The 22,123-nt window shown below is 39.0% G+C and overlaps 1 protein-coding gene across 2 annotated transcripts in view; it reads right to left on the bottom strand.

The window, feature by feature from the left end:
* Positions 1-3,600: 3,600 nt before the first annotated feature.
* Positions 3,601-22,123, bottom strand: part of LOC126094942 (zinc finger CCCH domain-containing protein 11A-like) — a 66,577-nt gene continuing 48,054 nt past the window's right edge. Inside the window, exons 6-7 of one of the 2 annotated variants that reach the window (XM_049909592.1) lie at positions 7,909-8,121; positions 3,601-4,945 (exon numbers count right to left, since the gene is read on the bottom strand). In XM_049909592.1, coding sequence (XP_049765549.1) covers positions 4,248-4,945; positions 7,909-8,121 — 911 coding nt within the window. In that variant the 3' untranslated portion in view covers positions 3,601-4,247. The remainder of the gene's footprint in view (positions 4,946-7,908; positions 8,122-22,123) is intronic. The other variant, XM_049909593.1, reaches the window with a different exon arrangement.

Below are 22,123 nucleotides of genomic sequence, written 5' to 3'. Positions count from 1 at the left end.
TCAGTGCTCTTGACAAATTCTACATTACTAGATGATCTGTTTCTTCCACCCCAGCTTCCTCTTCCTTCTCTTCATTATAATTGTAATTATGTCAAAATCCACTCTGCTCTCCGATCCAATTTTTTTCCCCCTAATTCATTCCAAAATCTCGCCGTTGCTCAATGACCAATCACCATTTTTCATATTAAAGTCCGTGCTTCAGGGAAATGTACAAAAAACAAAGTTGGTAATGAATGGCTGGAAAGAAGATTAACAATAAAAGTCCTGTCAATGGCAATGTCATCAGAGGCTCAGCACATACTTAAATATGAGATGAATAGGGAAGAAAATCAGGCAAAGAAATCATTCCAGCATTCAACGTAAGCAATTTAGGGAAACCGTGAAGTCTCTGGAAAGACACTTCTAGAGGGGGGTAGAAGTCTAGTAAATTGAAACTCGTGGCATCCTACCCAAAATTTTTACTGAAATGATAATCAATATGCTGCTGATAGGGAAGAAAATGTAAACCTTAAATAAATAAATAATAATTCAATGTGCGAGATTCTCTTGCAGGAGTTTTCTTGGGTTTTCTGTTTCTCAAAGCAGTTTCTTGAATTTTGTTAGAATAAGCATGTGAAAATGAAATCCAAACTAAGTATGGCACTAATCTTTTTTTAATTATGTTGAACATTTACTCAGAATTATGTATTAATGCTTAATGCTTTTATTTCTTTTGTGCTTCCCCCCCCCCCCCCCACCCGAAGAGTCATTGTCTGCCACTAGGTGTTCAAACTCGTCGTCAGCCTCAGTTTGGCACTGACCATTCATCTGCATCAACATGTGGTTGATGGTGATTCTCACATAAACAGTCAGTATCTGTTGCTGTTTAACACAAGAGACTTACCCTCTCGTGGGAGAGGATATGGCCAGAAAGGACTAATATTTTGCACAAGCTGAGTATAGGATAGGTCTTGCACTCCTACTCTCATGTAAATACCATACGATCAAAGAGACAGGTGGTTGGAAGTAGGAGAGGTGTACGGATGGACCAGAATATTACACAGACTAGTTGTGGAGCAGATGCTAAGCATTTAAATGTTAACAAATGGTGAAAAGCACAGATGGATGATATGATTTGGCTGTTACTGTCAGAAGATATACTGGATATTAAAGGAGATGATTCTTTACAGCCAGTCAATGCTGGGTGTCGAAGATCTGTTTGAAGATCGAGTATGTGGTGAAGCATCTTTCCAGCATATTGGGCTAAAGGTGAGCTACCTATGGATAGCAAGAATTTGTGGGAGAGTTTTCTCTTGTGGAATGGGTATGTGCTATCAAATTTCAGATAAGTTAGGAAAGTTGCTACTCACCATACAGTGGAGATGGTGAGCAGAAACTTTCCTTTTCATAATATTGTTATGTTTGATCCTGGATTTTTCATAGTTTGAGGTAAGTTAGGTTGTTTTTTGGTTTTGATATAGGCAGAGGTTTTTATACAGCTGTCAGAGATGGATGCCAACACCCAAATAAGTAGTTACATTGCATCGTGTAGGAATATGTGAAATGAATAGGAGTGTTTATGGGGATGTTGCAGATGGAATAAGTTAGCAAGAAACTGTCAGAGTGTTGTGAGAGGTTGAAGAAGCCTCGAGATTATCTTTGAGGTTGCATAGCTCATCATGAATAGTGACAATATTATCCTGGATCTTCCATTGTTTCATCATGAATAGTGCTATTCTGCTGCAAGAATATGATATCACATCATAAAACTTCTTGCAGTAGTGTCTGGAGTGTTGCTCCAGTTGAAGAACAAGGGCTATGAACCGGGGAAAAAGGAAAATGGAATTGCAGAATAGGGATATTTATCGAGGCAACAGAGATAGCTCATGGATTCCTGTACTATGGAAATTTATCTTTTTAGAACTAAATACGGAAGGAATTCCTCTCCCAACATTCTGCTAACTGTGAACTAATAACTTTGTTTTTAGCCACTTTTCAACCCATGTCATACAATCTTATGTGCAACACCAGCTTTCTATACAACATATCCGTCAGTCTCTCAATCTCCCTCGCCACTATCTCCAATATTCCCTCTCCTTCATCTACCTTTGTCCCTGTTTCTATATTATCTCCATTTTCCAATGTATCATTGTCTTAATCTGCAGCTCGTGTGCACTTCATACGTCAATGAATATTCATTCACACTGTTCTCCCATATGACTCCCTCACCTCTATTTTATCCTGCTGTTTCAATCCCTTTGTATCATTTCCATGTGCTATTGGAACATTCTGCTACCATTCTGCTTTCCACTTGTTGATTGTCCTCTCTACTGCTCATCTGCTGCACTATACAAGGAGTAATTATCTCCAGCCATTCAATTGTTTTTGTTCCATTCAGGACTTTATGTAATTATATATATAAACTTTGTAATGTTTCCCACATCTAACATGATATCTTTAGCAGTGCTGACTCCTTAGTTACAAACTAAACAACATCTTTAGTTATAAGCTAAAGATCTTCAGATCCATACTTTGATCTGCTACCACACTGCCTTTTATATTCATACCTTATTTGTCTTACAATATGACCAATGGGAAGCTGACAGTTTTATTTTTCTAACAATGAAAGTAACTGTCAATTTGTTTTATTTGCAAATACAAAGGGTAATAAAGTTTTATTTTAATGTAAGCAATCTCACTCATTTTTTGAACAGTACATGTGCTAAAATGTCCCCCCAAAATTGTGCCCAAATCTTCCTTGTAAGCTGCACATTCTGTATATTACGGAAAGTGTTAATTTTTCTTTGTGAAAGGGTTCAGATGAACCACAAAACAAAAGAAAGTCTGACAATGATGGGAAATGGATCTGGCCAGGTCCTTTTAGTGGAAACGTTCTGGCAATTATCTTAGTCAATTTAGGGAAACCACAGAAAACCTGTATCAGCAGTTGCCAACACTATATTCCAAAATTTGCTACATCACATCACACAATGAGGGTTATCTGAAGAGGAAGCAAGTGCAACAGCTGCATACTTCAGTTGGGCCTTTTGTATATTATTATGCCTAATATGAGAACAGTGTGATTGGTCAGTTTATTAAGGCGTGTCTTAAAGAATGAATTGCACTTGATTATGACAGGATAAGTGAGGTCTTGCACAACAACCACTCTGCAAAGATAAAACTTCAAGTGTGTTTGTGACACTTTGACAGTATCCATGAGACTTACTTCAACAGTGCCAACACTGTTTGCAAACTGAGTATCAAGAGCTCCTTTTCACGGTGTGCCTCACTGTCTTGACCAGAAGCAGTTTCATAAGTGTATATTACAGCTAGGGACATCATCGTGACACACAACAATGATGGAACAATCACGGAATCTTCTTCTCAAACAGGCAATAATTTTTTAAAAAATGATTCCACAACAAACACGTGATATGTATTGTTCTACTACTGCTCAAGTGGTATCTTCGGCCAGCACGAAGTACATGCACTTAGCATAGGGGGCAGAAAACACCGATTCCTGGGGCACAGTCTCTAGTTAATTTCTGTAAATTCAACCCTTTTGTAATTATGTATAATCATACATAAACATGGTAAGGATCAAATGATTTCATGAATGTAACATGAAATAATCACAGTTCACTATACTTTACTAACTTAACAAGAACAGAATACAAATAATGATCATACGTTAACTAGAAGTTCGCCACTTTGTGACCTATAATAAAGGCCAACAACACACATCTGAATTAAAGACCCTTTTCTTGTGAAACATTTTCTCCAATCTGCCTTAATAGAAAAAAATAATAGACTGGGACAACGAACACACTGTAAACATTCCATGCTTTCACTGCAAGGGAAAAAAATAGTGTACAATTTTTAAATACGTAAATCAATTTGACAGTGATAAACAAATAATATACCAACAAGAGGTAACAAATTTTTACACAGATGTAAACTTGTGAATTATACACCTGAAGAGCTGTAATTCACACATTATGCTGCATGTTATTTTACTTTGACACACACACACACACACACACACACACACACACACACACACACTTCCATACATACACATGTGTACATGTACACAAACAATTAAATTAACAACTGGTCTTTAAAAATGAAATGTGAACATGTGGCTCATTCCTCTTTTCACACTATACAAATGGAATGTGATGTCTTTTGCGGTATCGAGAACTGTGATAAACTGTTCCACATCAGACACACTTATAAGGCCACAATTTGTATAGAGAATACACAGCTCACACGTTAAGTAACTCATCGATGTCATCAAGGACAACATCATATGCTGACATCTCATTTGCTGCTACTGTACCATCAGTCTCTTCATCAGTTTCCAGCAGTTCATCTTCATCTTCCTCTGCTGTCATTTCTTTGAACATTGAAAGTGGGGGGCATTCACCATGAAAATTGTCACGTGACACACCATTGGCTTTCAGATCTCTCGTTGTACTGTCTGGCATTCCCAAACCAGACGACGTCGTTACTTCGGAATCTCTACGTCTTTTTAGTTTGACAACACCAGAGTGGGTAATAACATCTGGTGGTGCCCTGGGTGGAGGTTTCCTCCTAAGTTTTTTTGGAGGGGCAGCAGTCCTCTCGAAATCTGCTAACCTCTTATACTGCACCTCACTGCTACCTGCTTCACTGCTCTCTGTTTCCTCCTCAGTCACTCCTCGTCGACCACGTCGTATCTCTTCAAGAGTGAGCACTCTAAACGTGGAAGGATCTGACGCACCTTCAGTCCTGCGAGATATCTTGGAACGCAGGTCACTCGGAGCTTGTGGCGCACTCCCTCCTCCATCGTCTCCGTAGCCATAGAACGCAGCAGACTCAGCCTGGATACGTTCTAGTCTGATCTCCTCCAGGGTCTTAACATGCACCTTCCTCTGTGGCTTCTTGGTAGGGGTCGTGGTAGGAACACTTTCATTGTCTGACTCTGCAAGAACACGCACAATAGCAATATATTAGCCAAAATCTGAAATTTTGAACTTTTCATCTGAAAAGATTTTTCTCTCTTTTGGAGAGGCAATATTGCCAAAATCAATCATTAGATAAGAAATGGCTTTATTTTACTACTTTGGTGGCATTCTTGCAGATCAGCAATTATTTCATACATACAGTTTTTGTAAACATGTTTATTTGTCACTTATTATATATATTTCCTGCTGCAGCAGGACTGGTACACAATTTCTGCTCAGCAATAAATAAAAACTGAATAATATTGAAGATCAAAACAATACAGTCGCAGTATTACTTTCCATAGTAATGAAAAACAAAGAAACGTTATTCATAAATTGTGTTCCATTTTAAACTATACAATAAAATCTGAATAAATGAAGCAGCCAAATGGAATAATAGTGCCTGCGCTAAAATGGCAGTACTCTGCAGCTACAGAAGCAGCAACTTTATATACACATGAAATCTCATAAAAAGACCATTATTGCAAAATTTTCAGATGGAGATGTCACAATAAATAGAGTCTTCAAATTGACAAATTTTGATGATTAGTACATATTAAGAAGGATGAAGGTTGAACACAACAACCTAACCTATACCACAAGGTGATAAGTAAAATGCAACACAGAACCAGGAATCACAAATGCTAGTCATATTTTATATTGTGTATTGACCCCACAATGCAATATAAATATCTTTCCACTCCCTAAATTCAGTAATTAATAATAATCAAAAGCACACATTGTGGCATTGTAGCTTTCTGCATACACATGCACCACAGACAGACAGGTGAGAACCTCAGTATATGCTAGCACTTTTCTAATAAACATTTATAAATTATTGCACACAACTAAAGAGACTGCGTATTATACGTTAGTTGTACAAATTAATATCACTGTGGCGTACTTTGGTTATTAAGTCAGTTCTCACCACCAGGAAATACAATAAACATTCATCTCTACTTACAATATGACATGTTAATGAATAGGCAATTTCATTATGAACTCTCACATTACAAAAGATAATAATATAAGCATACTCTACGTTAATATGCTTCAGGATAGTTAACTGCCATAGAGCAGTTCCATACTTCTCAGTTTTGTAGTTACTACTCAAGTACAAGATTCATGAAGAAAATGAATTCTCACAAATATGTGCACTAAGTCATTAAAAGACCCAAATAAACTGAAGTGGATAACAGCAGAAATTAATATTTTAACAACTAAGCAGCAACAGTTCTGCACACCGATTAAAGATAGGTAACAAAGACATAATCTGGAGTGAGAAACTCATGGGATCAATATGTAATACAGGATTGTTGTTAATATCAGCTGTATTACTTTAATGTTCAATGAATGATTCCAATTTTACTGTAACAATCATGAAAACTATTATTATTCTGCTATTTTATTTTTTCAATTGCTGTTAACAGTGCCTTGCAGATCTGTTTCTAAACAAAATGGAGTAATACAACTGTAACATGGTATGTGGATATTTAATTTTAACATAATGATTAACAATGAAGCTGACTCAACGATTTCACAATATTACGTGTAATAATTCAAAATCACAATCCAATAGGAAGGCATTTCCTGAGTATTAAGAGTCACAGATCTATTTTTTTCCCCCTCCGAGCAAATAGCACTAAAGTCTGAGAAATTTTCAGAATATTAGTATCGTGTACTGCAGGAACTCGGCAAAATATCCTGGCTGCATTGGTATTACTGAATTGCACAAAGAAGAAATGCACAGGATAACAGTCTGAATCGTTTAGAATGAATATAAACGAATGCTCATTTCTAAACATATTTGTCCAACATGCTGCAACTAATAGTACCAGTGCAGTAGTCTGATAAAAAAATAAGAAGAAAAGGACCATACCCACAACTGAATATCATTTGCAATTAGTTCTGTAAAAAAATTAACAACCAGTCTTGTCAAAGCACATACTTATTGCCATGGAAAATGAGCAAAATTACTTGAAAAATTGAGGAAAAATATGGTATGATCGAAAGAATTAACTACGTTCTCCTAAAGCAAATAATCAAGCTTTCATAACATTTCAAACGTATTAGAAACACAATTAAACAAAAAGAAATAAAAGATCTGATAAACATATACTCTTACAATGTCAAAATAACATATTTATAATTAGATACATATCATGTTATAATAGTTACTCAAAAAATTTAATTGATGACTTCATTGCTTTATGTTATAATGATTATGTAATAACTCAGCATGACAGCAGTGTTAAGATTAAAATGATGTCACTTCTGAAACACGGATCATGTCCAAGTTTGGAGACAAATAACAACAGATCCAACATTTTAATCTACACACAAGTATTACAGAGACCAGTAATACTGTAACAAAATAACATCAAATAACTCAGAAATATAAATGCTTTTACATGAGGACTGAAAAAATGTCTCTTCCCCCCCCCCCCCCACACACAAACACACATGGAAAAACTACACTCAACAGGCAGACACAAAAATGATGAGCAAATAACTGTGTAATGTCAGAAACACAATCTCCCCCTCCCCCACCCCCACTCCCCCAAGTACACACACACACACACACACACACACACACACACACACACACACACACACACACAGATAGAGATAAATAAGCATGGGACGGAAAAGCCAAACAGAAAATAAAAAATAGTCTGCCTTACTATGTGGAATATAGATCTATGCCACTTATAAAAATGTAATTCAAACAACACTTCTCCCTGCACCATAGGTGAAAAATACAACCATGTTTATCAAGAACCAAGATGATTGATTCTCACAAGAATTAAGAAACACTAACCCTCTGAAGAAAACACAGAGAACATCAAGTGCTGGCACTCAAGATTCAACTGTTGAAAACTGAAGGATGTATTCTCAAAATCAAGATGTTAATTGCGGACAGTCTAATAGAGCCGCATACCTTCCTCAAAGTTGACTACAAGAGGATCAACAGGTGGACTTCCGTATCCAGCAACACTGTCACTTGCACTTCCTGGCTGCTGCTGTTGTAATGGAACAACGGGCCTGCGACCACGTCCAGCGCCCAAAGATGATGCATCTGCTTCTGTTGTTGTGGGCAGGACTCCTCCAAGGCGGTCATTGTTGCTATAGCCAGTGCTCACTTCACCAGGTGCTGTGGACCATATGAAAGGACATCAATATTATCATCACCACAGTCCCTTATATGTGTGAATGACCTACCCTTCACATATAAAGCAAAGTTGTTAATTTTTCTAGAAGACACAAATCTTACAATTAAGCTTCTCAGAGATATAGCAACAGAAGAAACTGTTAATGATTACTTCAAATGACTGAAGTCGTTCTCTCTGCAAATAAATTTTTAATAAACTAAGTATGAAGTGCGTTCAAGTTCTCTACAAAGTCTGCAAGGCCCGAGCGTCTATGCCACGAAAATCTTTATTGGAAGGAATACAGCCCTTTTCAAATTGCTAATTTCAGTGAATTCTGATCTTCACATAATTTTTACCTTCAGACAATTAATAAACGGCTTACCTTATCAATACAAATATAAATTTAAGTTCCCTCACCTCATTTTTTTTCTATATTTCAGGATAATCTGAGAAAATAATATAGGGATTTTAATACGGTTTCCACTAATAGACAGACTCATTCACAAGGGAGGTTTGTGGGCACAAGAGAAAGGCAAAGACTGCCCAACTGCAGCACCAGGCCAACACAAACTACCAGACTTCCTAAAGGACCTGTGTTACATGACGTATCAGATATTAAGTTGATGAGAACACTTTTTTTTGTATAGAGTGAATGTTTAAGGAGTGTGAAACAAAAGGCAACTGGGACATATCTCACAGAAAATGTAGCTCAAGCCAAACTAGCAGTGCAGTTGGGTGAACTGGGTGGCAACGTACGCAGTGGCTCGTAAACAAAATTATTGCTACATTGGACAACTGGCCCGCCTGGAGGTACTTAGCTGCGCAGAGCTGGAGTAGGTCACTAGCTTTGTACATTTCCACTTGCTATTACCGCTACATCAGACAGCTCGCCCTGCTGTAGATACCTAGTTGTGCACAGCTGGGGTAGGTCACTAGGTTATGTACATTTCTACTTATTGCAAAAGTACTGACAATGGCAACATGTCACTATGACAGAGCAGGGGAGTGGGAGAGAGGCAGCAAAGAGTGACCATTGAAAATAATATGTAATGCTCACTCATAGTCAATTCCTAGTCATCATTTGAAGGAGCACACTTGCATTTACTAAAACACATCATTGAGCACAATTTGAGAGTAATGACAATGTTCATATTTGCAACATTAAAAGAAATAGGTGGCCCTCATTACTTGCTACACAGTTGTCAGTTGTGCAAAAAGGTGATCAAAATCCAATTAAAAAATGTTCATCATTTGTCCTATAACATTCTTCTGGCAAAACTACCTACTCTATAGACAAATTTTAATTAAAAACTTGAATAATATCTGATACACAGGGTGTCTACGTGGACAAGAAAAAAAAATTCCCGGATTGTTCCCAGATTTCCCGGTAAAAACACAATTTCTCCTGGATGAAATTGCGTATAAAGCGGGTGAAAATACATCCGGGTTAAGTAACAGTATACTTTCCCTCCGAGCTATAAAACGTATCAGTCCTTTGAATCGTAAAGGTCTTATACCGGCGGAGGACGTCCCACCACTTTAGGAAACGAAATCCTGGAAAAACAATGCGTTTGGAAAGTTGTTTGATGCGAGACAATTATTTTCGTATTGCAAAAGTATTTACACAAATTCCACAAATTACAGCACGGTAGCTTTCGACACTCTAAAATAGAGATTGCGTTGAGCGATGCACTTTTGTCAGCCAGTCATAGCTCATGTCACGTGACCTCGCTAGCGAATGACGGCAGTTATTCAGAGCACAAGGCCTACGAGAAAGACAGGCCGCAGCGCCTCTGAGAAAGACAGGCCGTGGCGCGTACGTTACGAAATTACGCCGAGCTCGCTCAACTCAGCTAAGTGCGTTTCTACACCGGTTAACTCGTAAGCAGATGTGTGTGTACGAACGAGAATTGCATCGTCTATTGGCATCCACTGTTATTAGTCCTACAATGATAGGAAGTCCGTAGGCCTACTAACAGGCTCTAATTTGGCAATTAAAATCGTGCCAAAATGATTATCAGTTGCGTAGAAAAGTTGAAGTGTTCTGGCATGAAGAGACTTGTGACATTGCTCAGTAACACATTATGCACGTTTTTTTGAAGGTCAATTACACTTTTTGGCATTGATTGCATAATTTTTTATCTATGAAAGAACAACATTAAATATGAAAACTAACCTGAAGCTCGGTCTTTTTTTAGCGTGTTTTACATGTTAAGTCATATCAAATACAAATGTGCCGGTAAAATTTTAAATAGTGGCATAAATGACTTATCTTCTGGGCCTGACATTTTTCAAATAACTGATCCTCAAAGTGTTACGTTTTGAATGAGAGTTATAAAGCCCTGTGATTTAAGAAATTCACTGCACATTCTCACATGTAACATAAATCATCTCACATGGAAATGTACTTTGAAAGTAACGCATCTCAAGCTACTATTTGTAATATTTTCTGGTGATCTGTTAGAAATTTAAACAGTTGTGACGTCACGCACATCGAATGCACATTAGTTGTTACAGACGTACTGCATAATCTTCGACCTAAAGCCTTTGACACTTTTCGGTGTCGGCAAACTGGCCTGTGCATTGTGTAAATTACCCATTTTCTATACAACTAAACTTTTATTTTGGTGTTATTCTCTGATTTATGTTTCATTGCTGCAGTATTATTCAGCAGTAGTGGACTAAAGTTCTTTGTCAGCGTATCTGATTTTACACGTCAAACCTACAAAACTAACTGAAATCTAAAACAATGAAAAATCCCGGAATTCTAAAAAATTCCCGGGTTTTTCCCGGATGAAAAAATTCCCGGGTTTTTCCCGGATCTCCCGGGCCGTATACACCCTAGATACAATAAACACAAATTTATAAACGCAGGCACTCACTTGCAGCTGAATTAGTTCTACTTTTAGGAGTGGTTACCTTTCCTCATTTTTGTTTATTGTCTCCATCCTGGAATTTTCATGGTCATAACAGAACAAGCATATAGGAGTCAAAGACTTTTACTTTACCCTAAAAGTTAAGTGCGTTTCAAGACTAACACTATTAGTGTTAGACAAATATGTTCATATTTGTTTTAATAATATGTGAATGGTAAATCTGTAGCCATACACACAAAAAATGACATATACATAGCTTGCAAACTCACTCTCACCAAATCATTTCAATAGAAATTGTGTAAATGATTTCAGAAATATGGAACTATGTAACTATCTGCAAGACTTAAATGACTCGTACTCCATTACAAGCACTGTATACCCCATTTGATGTTGATTACATAATATTAACTTTATGGAAGAATTTGCTGCTCTATATGATATTATCATAATTTTTCCAGCAATCACCTACAGAGCACACAATCTTTCAATGCTACTTCCTCTACTTCACCTAACTTCAGAATACCCAAAGCATCTACATCAACATCCATACTCCACAAGCCACCTGATGGTGTGTGGCGGAGGGTACCTTGAGTACCTCTATCGGTTCTCCCTTCTATTCCAGTGTTGTATTGTTCGTGGAAAGAAGGATTGTCGGTATGCCTCTGTGTGGGCTCTAATCTCTGATTTTATCGTCATGGTCTCTTCGCGAGATATACGTAGGAGGGAGCAATATACTGCTTGACTACTCAGTGAAGGTATGTTCTCGAAACTTCGACAAAAGTCCGTACCGAGCTACTGAGCGTCTCTCCTGCAGAGTCTTCCGCTGGAGTTTACCTATCATCTCCGTAACGCTTACTAAATGATCCTGTAACGAAGTACGCTGCTCTCCGTTGGATCTTCTCTCTCTCTTCTATCAACCCTATCTGGTACGGATCCCACACTGCTGAGCAGTATTCAAGCAGTGGGCGAACAAGCGTACTGTAACCTACTTGCGGAAAGGCACTATAATATATCAATGCAATAGCTTTTCTGAAATTTTTTTATTAAAAAACCAACATAGTTATATATCTGAATGGTACAGGTGGCAGCATTGTTACTTAAATAATTTAATAGGATACCAATATAAAAAATTTAGCACTGGAAATGGCAATAAACATAAGAGAAATGAGTATGAGGAGAGAGGCAATAAGATATGTGGCAGGAACCATATCATCTCTCAAATACGCACCTGCCTGCCACCAAACTTGAGGAAGGCCAAGTTGCTTGTAGTACTCTCCTTTACACTAGCAAGTACAGTACAATCTTGTTAGTACATTCCTCACTACCATGTTTTCCCGCATAGTATGTCAATTTTTGGAACTCCCAGTCCCAACTGCAGTAAACACACATTGAAAGACTCGTTTGTACATTCTCCCTTCCTTCTTAGTGCATACAAATGCTGCGGTATTGGTACTGGGGTATCTCTGCAACTTTTACTGCCAAGAGTGGCGGGAGTAGGAAATTTGCAGCTGTCGAGTGCAGAAATGGACAGAGAGACAGTGCTGGCAAATTTGCAAGTCACACAGATCATTTGCTACGGTAGAAATGATGTGTGGAAGTAGTTTGTACAGGTTAGCAGTCGCTCTGACAACTTCAAGACTTCTGTAGTGGCCAAAAAGTAAACCGTATAGCGTGTAATTCAGGTGCTGGTGTTTTTTGTTTGTGATTATCTTTTGACTGACTCTCAGTTTGTGATTTTGGCTGTGTTAAAAACAGTGTACTGGTACGTCATTTATTAAAAGACAGTGAGATAGTTTACAAATGAAGAAAAGTCGATCACTATTCAGGAAGTGGACAAACACTCACACATGAAGTGTGTTGGTATTGTTCAAAAACTGAACATTCCTCCATCAACATTACATAAAATTGTGAGCAAAAGAAAAATAATTAAAACAGTAGGTTTGTAAGGAGGAAACGGCAAAGGAAAGCAAATGTATAACGATCAATTTCCAGACTTGGAAAACATGCTACTGAAGAGGATAGGACAAGTTCATGGTTCGAATATTCCAACTGATAGTACTGTGGTTCATGCTAGAGCAATATATTTGACATTGAAGTTGGGACTCCCAGATTTCAGAGTATCTAATGGTTGCAGCAAAATGTTCATGAATAGACACTGTTTGGTGTATAAATGTCTTTGATGTGAGGCTGGAAGAGTACATACTGATACAGTTCAGTCAAGGAAAAGTACTATTCCCAATCACAGAAAACTACAACCCCAATGATGTTTTTAATGCAGATGAAACTGTTATTTTTTCCTCCTTCTGCCTGACAAAAATGAGTTCCGAGGTGAAAAATGCCATGGCGGAAAATTTAGCAAAGAGAGGCTGTTGTATTATGTTATAATGAATGTGAAACATGAAAGTTGGAGCCACTAATAATTGGAAAGGCAAAGAGTCTACAATCCTTTAAAATATGTGGACATTTCCATGTAAGTGTATGTCTAACAAGAATGCACAGGTAACAACAGTTACATCGAACAATTTTTAGATGCATGGGACGCAAGGTTGTGTGTTAGAAATAGGGAAACACACCTGTTTATTGACCGGTGTGCAGTGTATACCCGAAATACACTGTATCTGCATATGATAAAAGTAGAGTTTTTCCTCCCAATTCTACAAGCTACCTTCAGCCACTTTACCAATGCATTATAAAATGCCTGAAACAAAAATACAAAAGGTTCTCATAAATAAGATGCTGACCTATCTAGATACTATGATGAAAAAGGTTATGACCTTGGATGGTATGCATTTTGTAAGTGCTTGGGATTCTATACCAGAAACCACAATCTCTAACTGCTTCAAGAAGGCTGGCTTTCATTAGGTACTTTCAGAAGACATTGTGCCAGAAAATGTAGGAACTGTAGCTGAACAACAGCAGCAAATAATGGACCAACAAGAAAACACTAACTAACTTAGCTTTGATGAATATGCTGGATGCGAGGAAGGTTTTGCTGTCTGTCAGCCCATGAAAACTGACAGCGTCATGCAAGAACAGATGGAAAAGGAACAAGAAAAAGTGGAGATGAGGATGAACCAGAGCATTTCTTACAATGTTAAAAGCTACTGAATGCAATGGACGCCCTTAAGCATTATGTTTCGATTTTTGAAGTCGATGAAGAAGTGATGGACTTTATTAATTAAGATAGACAATACAATATTAATAACATGACAAAATAAACAATAAACTGTTGAATTTTTTCCAAACCTTTTTACAGACAGGACTATGCACTCTACCCTGCTGTGTTATAGTGTAGTTAAGCAAAAAAGATGTGCAATATACTGATAGATTGTTGAAATGACGACAACCCTTATTCAATTATCTGTAGTGTGGAGACACACTAAATGAAAAAAAGTTTTGTTTGTTTTGAGAAAAGTAATAAAAATTGTAATTTTAGTGTAATTTTATTTTTCCTACATCACATGCCTTTTTATGTATTTTGGACGCTAGAGGTTAAGCTCTCGTGCCACATGACCCTCCTGCATTCCAACTGACTGATGGTAGAAGGGTACACATTTGCTACATCAGATTTAGCCAATGTCCCCATACTTAACACATTTTTTGCTTCTTCTATACTAACATGTAACAAAGTGTTTCTGGGCGTGATATTCTGAAAGTTTTCTCAAAAATGGGACATTCTGAATAATAATTTACTGGAATAGCACATCAGGAAATGTGGTGTTATGAGACTGCACATTACCCCAAATATGGTACCCTTAATTCCATATTTACATTGACAGAAGAATCAAATCATTACTGTATTAGGTGTTCTTTGGTAACACATTTCTCTGTTTATGAGGTTCAAAATTTGTGGTCCTTTCAAAAATGTGCAAACAAGAGTCCACTGTACTCTAATAATGAAGAATAGACTGATGCACAATTACAACTTAAACAACCAAAACTGCTGTTCACACTCAGGGTGTCTACGTGGACAAGGAAAAAAAATTCCCAGATTTCCTGGTTAAAAACACACTTTCTCCCGGATGACAGTATATTTTCCCCTATCACTCCTTTGAATGGTTATGGTTTTGTACACGGGCGTACAATCTCCCGGCACTTTAGAAAACGAAACTCAGAGAAAAAGACATGTTTTGGAAATATCTTTGATGCGCAGCAACATGTACGCTGCGTATTTTCATATTACGAAAACATACATTGGAAATCCACCAAACACCGCATGTTACTTTCCGAACCATTGAAACCGAGATTTCGATGCGCTTTTGTAAGCCGTTCGTAACTCATGCCACGTGATCTCGCCAGCCGATGACAGAGGATATTCAGAGCATAGGACACGTGATGTAGTCAGCCAATAGCAACATCAGTGTTAAGTAGCGCGCCAAACAGGGAAAGTTAATAGTTTAAATTAATATACATAGTAGTGTTACAAGAAAAGCAAAGCTTTCACATAAAATATTGGTCTCAAGCTGCAAGAGAAGCTAAGCTTTCGCATATACTGTTGATCTTTTTTGCGCGTGTTACACTTTAAGAGATATCATACAAATGTGCCTGTAAAATTTTTTAATAATGACATAAATGTCAACTTACGTAAAAGGATATTTACTTTGAAAGTAACGCTTTTCAAACCACCAATCGTAATATTTTTCCACGACTTGTTACAAATAGGTTCATTTCAGCAGTTGCCAGAGAGCTCAGGTAACAGGCGACACCACGCTTGGGTAGATATCATGACGCAGGAAGCCCGTATGTACGTACGTGTAAAAGATCATCAATGAAGGATGATACTGCAAGAGCATCAGAATTTCGTGAACCATATTAAAATGTGCACATTTAAAGTGCATACTTAAAGGCACACTCGTATGTCCAGATTCCCAATGAAATGCCGTAGACCCCGACCTGATATTAAGCTTTTAAGTGTGGTTTTCAGGATGTAAATTTTCTTGGAGCACCAGTACTGTATTATATCATGTTTGGTTATTTATTATGGCATAATGCCATACGTGCTAGAAAATGAAAAGGAGCACTTGAAATGCAGCGAACAGTTGAAACTACCCAGTACTGTGGAATTAAACATTTCGTTTCAAATACATTGAATGCCTCTGCGGAAAAGATCAGCAAAAGTCAAATTTCTTTAGCAAACAGACAAAAATAACTTCATTGTTCCGCAAGGCGATTAATGCTTGACTGTCAGAAAGGTGGAAATAAAATAAAATATGAAACTAATGACATATTTCAGCCTTTAGTAATTATGTGAATGTGTTTTAATTCACTTGATAGCTCCCGGCCACGGATATTCTTTTTGTTTTCATTTGACGTGAGAGTAAACGAAGGGGAAACAGCAAAATCACTGAACGTAAACATGGGTCACGTGGAGACTACCCACTATAGCTCAGATTGCTCTGTGCATCAGCCCCGGATCTACGACATTTGCAAACTGGGTCAATACTAAAAAAATCGAATTTTTAAAATATGTTCATCTTGTAGCGCACATCTTTCTGAAAAGTCTGAAACATAAAACGTATGTATTTGAGGAAATGTAAGACATATTATTTGGTCTTAAGTATGCCCAAGTGCAGTTCCATGCCTCTTCATAAAGCATTTTTCTACTGCACGTCCAAACTATATTCAGGAGAGTGGAAATTGAAATGTCCTGTGGTGCCTCTCCTGCTCCCAGTCGGCCGGTTTGGCAGCCTGCCTCTCTTTTAAAAAATCTCGCAATTAATAGCGGATGGGATTATTTGTAACCGAGAGAACAAGAACTCTTCGGAAAATCTGAACTCTTCATTGCCCATTAGTTAATAACTTGCTGTTTTGTGTGACATAAAATTAAATATAGGATATATAAAACCAGTACTGACAAGAGATAAGCAAGAAATTACACATTTCTTCAAACCTTAGCTCCTAGCATTTTTTTTCTCTATAATCTTGCTACAGCTTTACATGGTGTGTTTTCCTTTCTGTGAAACAGTCTTTTACCTCATCAATGTCTGTCAAACGTTTTGCTACATGGAAAATCGAAATGTAGTTATCTAATACTGAAAAAGCTGTTAATACAAATAATACCCAAGACTGGTGTGGTTTCTCGATCTGATTATGTCTATTTTGTCACTGTCTGCTAGATAAAACAAAATAGGCCTTTCTAATACGGCAGCAATTTTATAACATGCCAAATAAATGAGACTGTTTTGGCACAAATGGTCATTATAAAACACGACAGAATATAATCCAATAAGTATCAATATCAAATGCCTATTAGGCCTACTACAAGCAAAAAGCTTTATGTTAGGAAATAGTTTCACGTTTCATTCATATGCACCAGCTTCTCTAGCATGAGATCGAAAACTAATTACGAAATTTTTATATAAATTTGGAATCATCTTATTCTTCCATAATTTGTGTGATGTCCTCGTTTCTTCTCCGTCCTCGTTCTAACAAACAATCCTGTCATCACCAATTCTGTAGCTATTGCTGCCGCTGTCAAAATTTGTTCGCCGATTAACTTCTCTAACCCTGCCAGAATCACTGGTTTAGTTCTCCCGCAATTATTCCCCGGTTAGGCGTTGTTACGTGTTCGTACAACACGTTTTCCGCGTTACTTCCATAATAGAACTTAGCGGCTGGTAGCCGGGGACTGTACTACTGGTCCTTACTAGTGTAGCGATCTGGCCAAACATTTTCTGTCAAAACTTCATTTTCTTGGACACACCGAGAAGATAATACATAATCTTTCTCACCTGTTATTCCTGTCAGTCATTTATTTCCATTCTGATAGTATGGATCTATGGATTTCGCTAGTAATTATAACAACGCTGATCATTCACACACCCAATCAGCCACATAATCAGACAGCGATTGCCATTCATCCATTCGGCTTTACTCCACTCAGCTCGTATAGCTCCGTCCCCTTTTGTCTGTGTGAGTCCGCCGCTCGTGGTCTCGCGGTAGCGTTCTCGCTTCCCGAGCACGGGGTCCCGGGTTCGATTCCCGGCGGGGTCAGGGATTTTCACCTGCCTCGAGATGACTGGGTGTTTGTGTTGTCCTCATCATTTCATCATCATCCAGGAAAGTGGCGAAATTGGACTGAGCAAAGGTTGGGAAATTGTACGGGCGCTGATAACCGCGCTGCTGAGCGCCCCACAAACCAAACATCATCTCCCTTTTGTCTGTGGAAAGTTTATTTCTAGGTGCGACGAGGATTCTCCTGACAGCGACATCACATACACTATGCATGCATTCAAAAGTCAGCTTATGATTCATTCAGAAATCAACTTAAAATGTGTTCAAAAACCAACAGAGAAGCGTTTCAAAATCATATGACTAATTGATAGGCAAACGTGTGCTGGATGCTAGGTGCTTTGTGAAACAAGTTTTTTTTCCCCTCAAGAATATGAATTAGGCGCCCCCTTTTCCCAGAAGTATCTAGCTGCTTGCTGCGACTGCTTGCACAGCCAACAGCCACATTGCTGTTGACAGAAGCGGGAGAATCTACTACTCAAACGTGACTACTGCGCATGAGCCCGCGCGTTAACTGCTAAACAAATCGAATGTAAACAGTTGCGACTACAAGTTCATTGGAGGCAATTTGTTGTTATGAAGCACTGCATAGTCTTCCTAAAGCCTTTGACACATTTTCAATCGGCAGACGCTTGCATGAGCACTTGTGTCGTCGTATATGGCGCATTTCCTTTGCAAATTTAAGTTATTTTCGTTTTTTTCTCTCTTTTACGTTTTATTGTTGAAGTATTATTCTGCAGTACCGGGATACAGTAATATCCTTTGTTAGTGTGTCGGTTCTTACTAGTCAAAATTACAAAAATTTAACTGAAAATTAAAACAATGAAAAATTCCCGGAATTCTAAAAAAATCCCAGGTTTTTCCCGGATCTCCCGGTTGTCCCAGGTCGTAGACACCCTGACACTCAACTTTAAATAAAAAGACAATACTAACAGAAAAGAAAAAAACTGTCAAACAAAGCTTTCTGCCAAACATACCTGCATCAGAATGGACAACATCCACACAGTCACTAACGCTAATGCATCTCGCACACGCATGACCACAGTCTCTGGCTGCCAAGGCCAGTCTGGAAGCAGCACTGCATGATGATGGGGGTAATGAGGCGGCTGGAGTGGGGAAGGGGAGGGATAGCACAGTAGGGGTGGAGCATGGTAAAGTGATGCTTGTGGGAGCATACATGGACGATTGGGGTGAGGGTAGGGCAGCTTTGTGTTGTTGGCAAATTAGACAGAGGGGAGGAGGGGGAGGGAAGGGGGCAGAAAAGGAGAGAAGGAAAATGACTGTCCATGCATTGGTGGAACAGAGGGCTGTGTAGTGTTGGAATGGGAACAGGGAGGGGATAGGTAGGCAAGAACAACTAACTAATGAAGGTTGGGACCAGGAGGTTATGGGAATGTGGAATATATTGTAGGGAAAGTTCCCATCTGCGCAACTCAGAAAATCTGGTGCTGGCAGGAAGGATCCAGACGGCACAGGTTGTGAAGCAGTCATTGAAATGAAGAACATCTCGTTCGGCAGTGTGCCAGCAACTGGGTGGTCCAGCTGTTTCTTGGTGACAGTTTTCGGTGGCCATTCATGGAGACAGACTGCTTCTTGGCTGTCATGCTCACATGGAGCGCAGCATAATTGTTGCAGCTTACCTTGTACGTAACACAACCAAAGATCAATGTTGAACACTGCCTGACAGTTCACTCCTCCATCCAACCGTGATCTACCCCCACTGCCCCCAAATCACCGCTCTTAACTTCCCAGAATTTCTTAACCTCTAACCCTGCATCGCCATCATTCCCCAAATCCCTCAACATGCAAGCTAACCTTACATCCACAGAGAGAAACACAATCCACCACCTAAAAACTGATCCCGACATTAAAATCCTACCTGCTTAAAAAGCTTCCACCATTGTTCATCCCCCTACAAACCCTGCTACAGTGACCCCATTCCATAAATCCAACAGAATCTCCAGTATCGCCTCAAATCCTTAGACCCATCCCCAAACCTCTCCCCAGAGTCTCTCTCTCTCTCTCTCTCTCTCTCTCTCTCTCTCTCTCTCTCTCTCTCTCTCTCTCTCTCCCCTCACCCCTCTCACTCCCTGCACTCCTACCTTCAACACACTTCCATGCAATCATCCAGGGTGTGCCATTGTGACCAGTTACTGTGCACTTACTGAGAGAATCTCTGCTCTTGTAGATGAACACCTTCTTCAGCCTATTACGCACAACTTACCCTCCTATATAAAAGATAACCACATCCTCCACCGACTTTCCACAGTTCCTGTTCCTTTACCACATGGTGCCCTGTTCATCGCTAATTATGCTATCTCGCTTTACACTACATCCCTAAAGCCCATGGCCTTGCCGCTATTGCACACGACCTTTCTCAATGCCTGGCGGATTCCAAACCTACAACCCCCTTCCTGGGTTCCATGACCAACTACATCCTCACCCACAATTACTTCTCCTTTGAAGGCATCACCTACAAACAAATCTGGGGAATGGCTATGGGCACCAGCTTGGCACCATCCTATGCCAACCTAGTCATGGACCATCTAGAGGAATCTTTTCTAATCACTCAGAATCCCAAACCCCTCACTTGGCTCACATTCATTGATGACGTCTTTGTGATCTGGATCGATGTTGAGGACACCCTATCCACATTCCTCCAGAACCTCATCATCATCTCCTCCATTTGCTTCAACACAACAAGCCACCTTCCTCGATGTTAATCTCTGCCTCAAAGATAGCTACTTCAGTACATCCATCCATGTCAAACCTACAAACCACCACCAATACCTTCACTTCAACAGCTGCCACCCACTCCATATCAAGAAGGCCCTTCCATAAAACCTAGCCACCCATGGCTATTGCATCTGTAGGGACAAGCAATCCCTCTCGAAAAACATCAAGGGTCTCACTGAGGTCTTCACAGATCGTAATTACACTCCCAATCTCAGACAAAATCAGGTCTCCTGTGCCTTATCTCTCCAGTCCCCCATCACCTCCCAAGTCCCACTGTCCGGCCACACAGGAGCACTCCTCTCGTGACTTAGTACCACCCAGGAATGGAGCAACTGAATTCTCTGCTAGGGTTTCGAGTACCTTGTCCTACCCACTATCCTTCCCACCCCTTCCATAGTGGTATTCCGCCACTCACCAAACCTACACAATATCCTTGTCCATACCCACACAACCTTTGCTCCCAAAGCCTTGCCTCATGGCTCGTATGCCTGTAACAGACCTAGATGCAAGACCTGTACCATACATCCTCCCACCACCACCTACTTCATTCCAGTCACAAGCATCACCTATCCCACATAAGACAAGGCTACCTGTGAAACCAATCGTCTGATCTACAACCTAAGTTGCAACCACCATGCTGCATTCGATGTGGCATGACAACCAACAAGCTGTCTGTCCATCGACAAACTGTGGGGAAGAAACAGCGGGACCATCCATTTGCTAAGCACACTGCTGAACATGACATTCTTCATTTTAATGACTGCTTCATAGTCTGTGCCATCTGGATCCTTTCCCATAACACCAGCTTTTCTGAATTGTGCACACGGGAACTCTCCTTACAATATATCCTACATTCCCGTAAACCTCCTGGCTCAACTTTTGTTAGTCACTGTCCTTACACACCTACCACCTTCCCTGTTCCCATTCCAGCACTACACAGCCTGCTGTTTCAACTACACACTGTAATGGGACACCCTCCTCTAACATTACCTTTTTTATATATATAAATAACTGATACTATGTATACTATCTATTCCTGTATAGGTGAACATTCATGGCTGTTTCACTGAAAGAATTTCATTTCATTTTGTATATGATGTATTATGTTTCAGGCTAAAATGTATAAAAAGAAATTATTTTGTTAGTACTCTGTACGTGCAGTTAAAATTATTCTTGTTTTAGAAATATTTGAAATAAGAAATTCTGGCATACTTAAAAGTCATGTTATTAATTGGAACAACTAATTTGAATTGTTAAATTTATTTCTGGATTCATTTATAGATAATGATAAATTTTAGCAAAGATGCTTCTTTTGTCGAGAAAATTTGTAAACTCTTTCGCTTTGTAAACTTTTTGGAACAATTGAGTACTGCAGAATGCA

Source organism: Schistocerca cancellata, chromosome 8 (genome assembly GCF_023864275.1).
Source record: "Schistocerca cancellata isolate TAMUIC-IGC-003103 chromosome 8, iqSchCanc2.1, whole genome shotgun sequence".
Classification (NCBI taxonomy): domain Eukaryota; kingdom Metazoa; phylum Arthropoda; class Insecta; order Orthoptera; family Acrididae; genus Schistocerca; species Schistocerca cancellata.
Note: the sequence above shows the minus strand (reverse complement) of the source record. Positions and strands in the feature narration are given on the sequence as shown.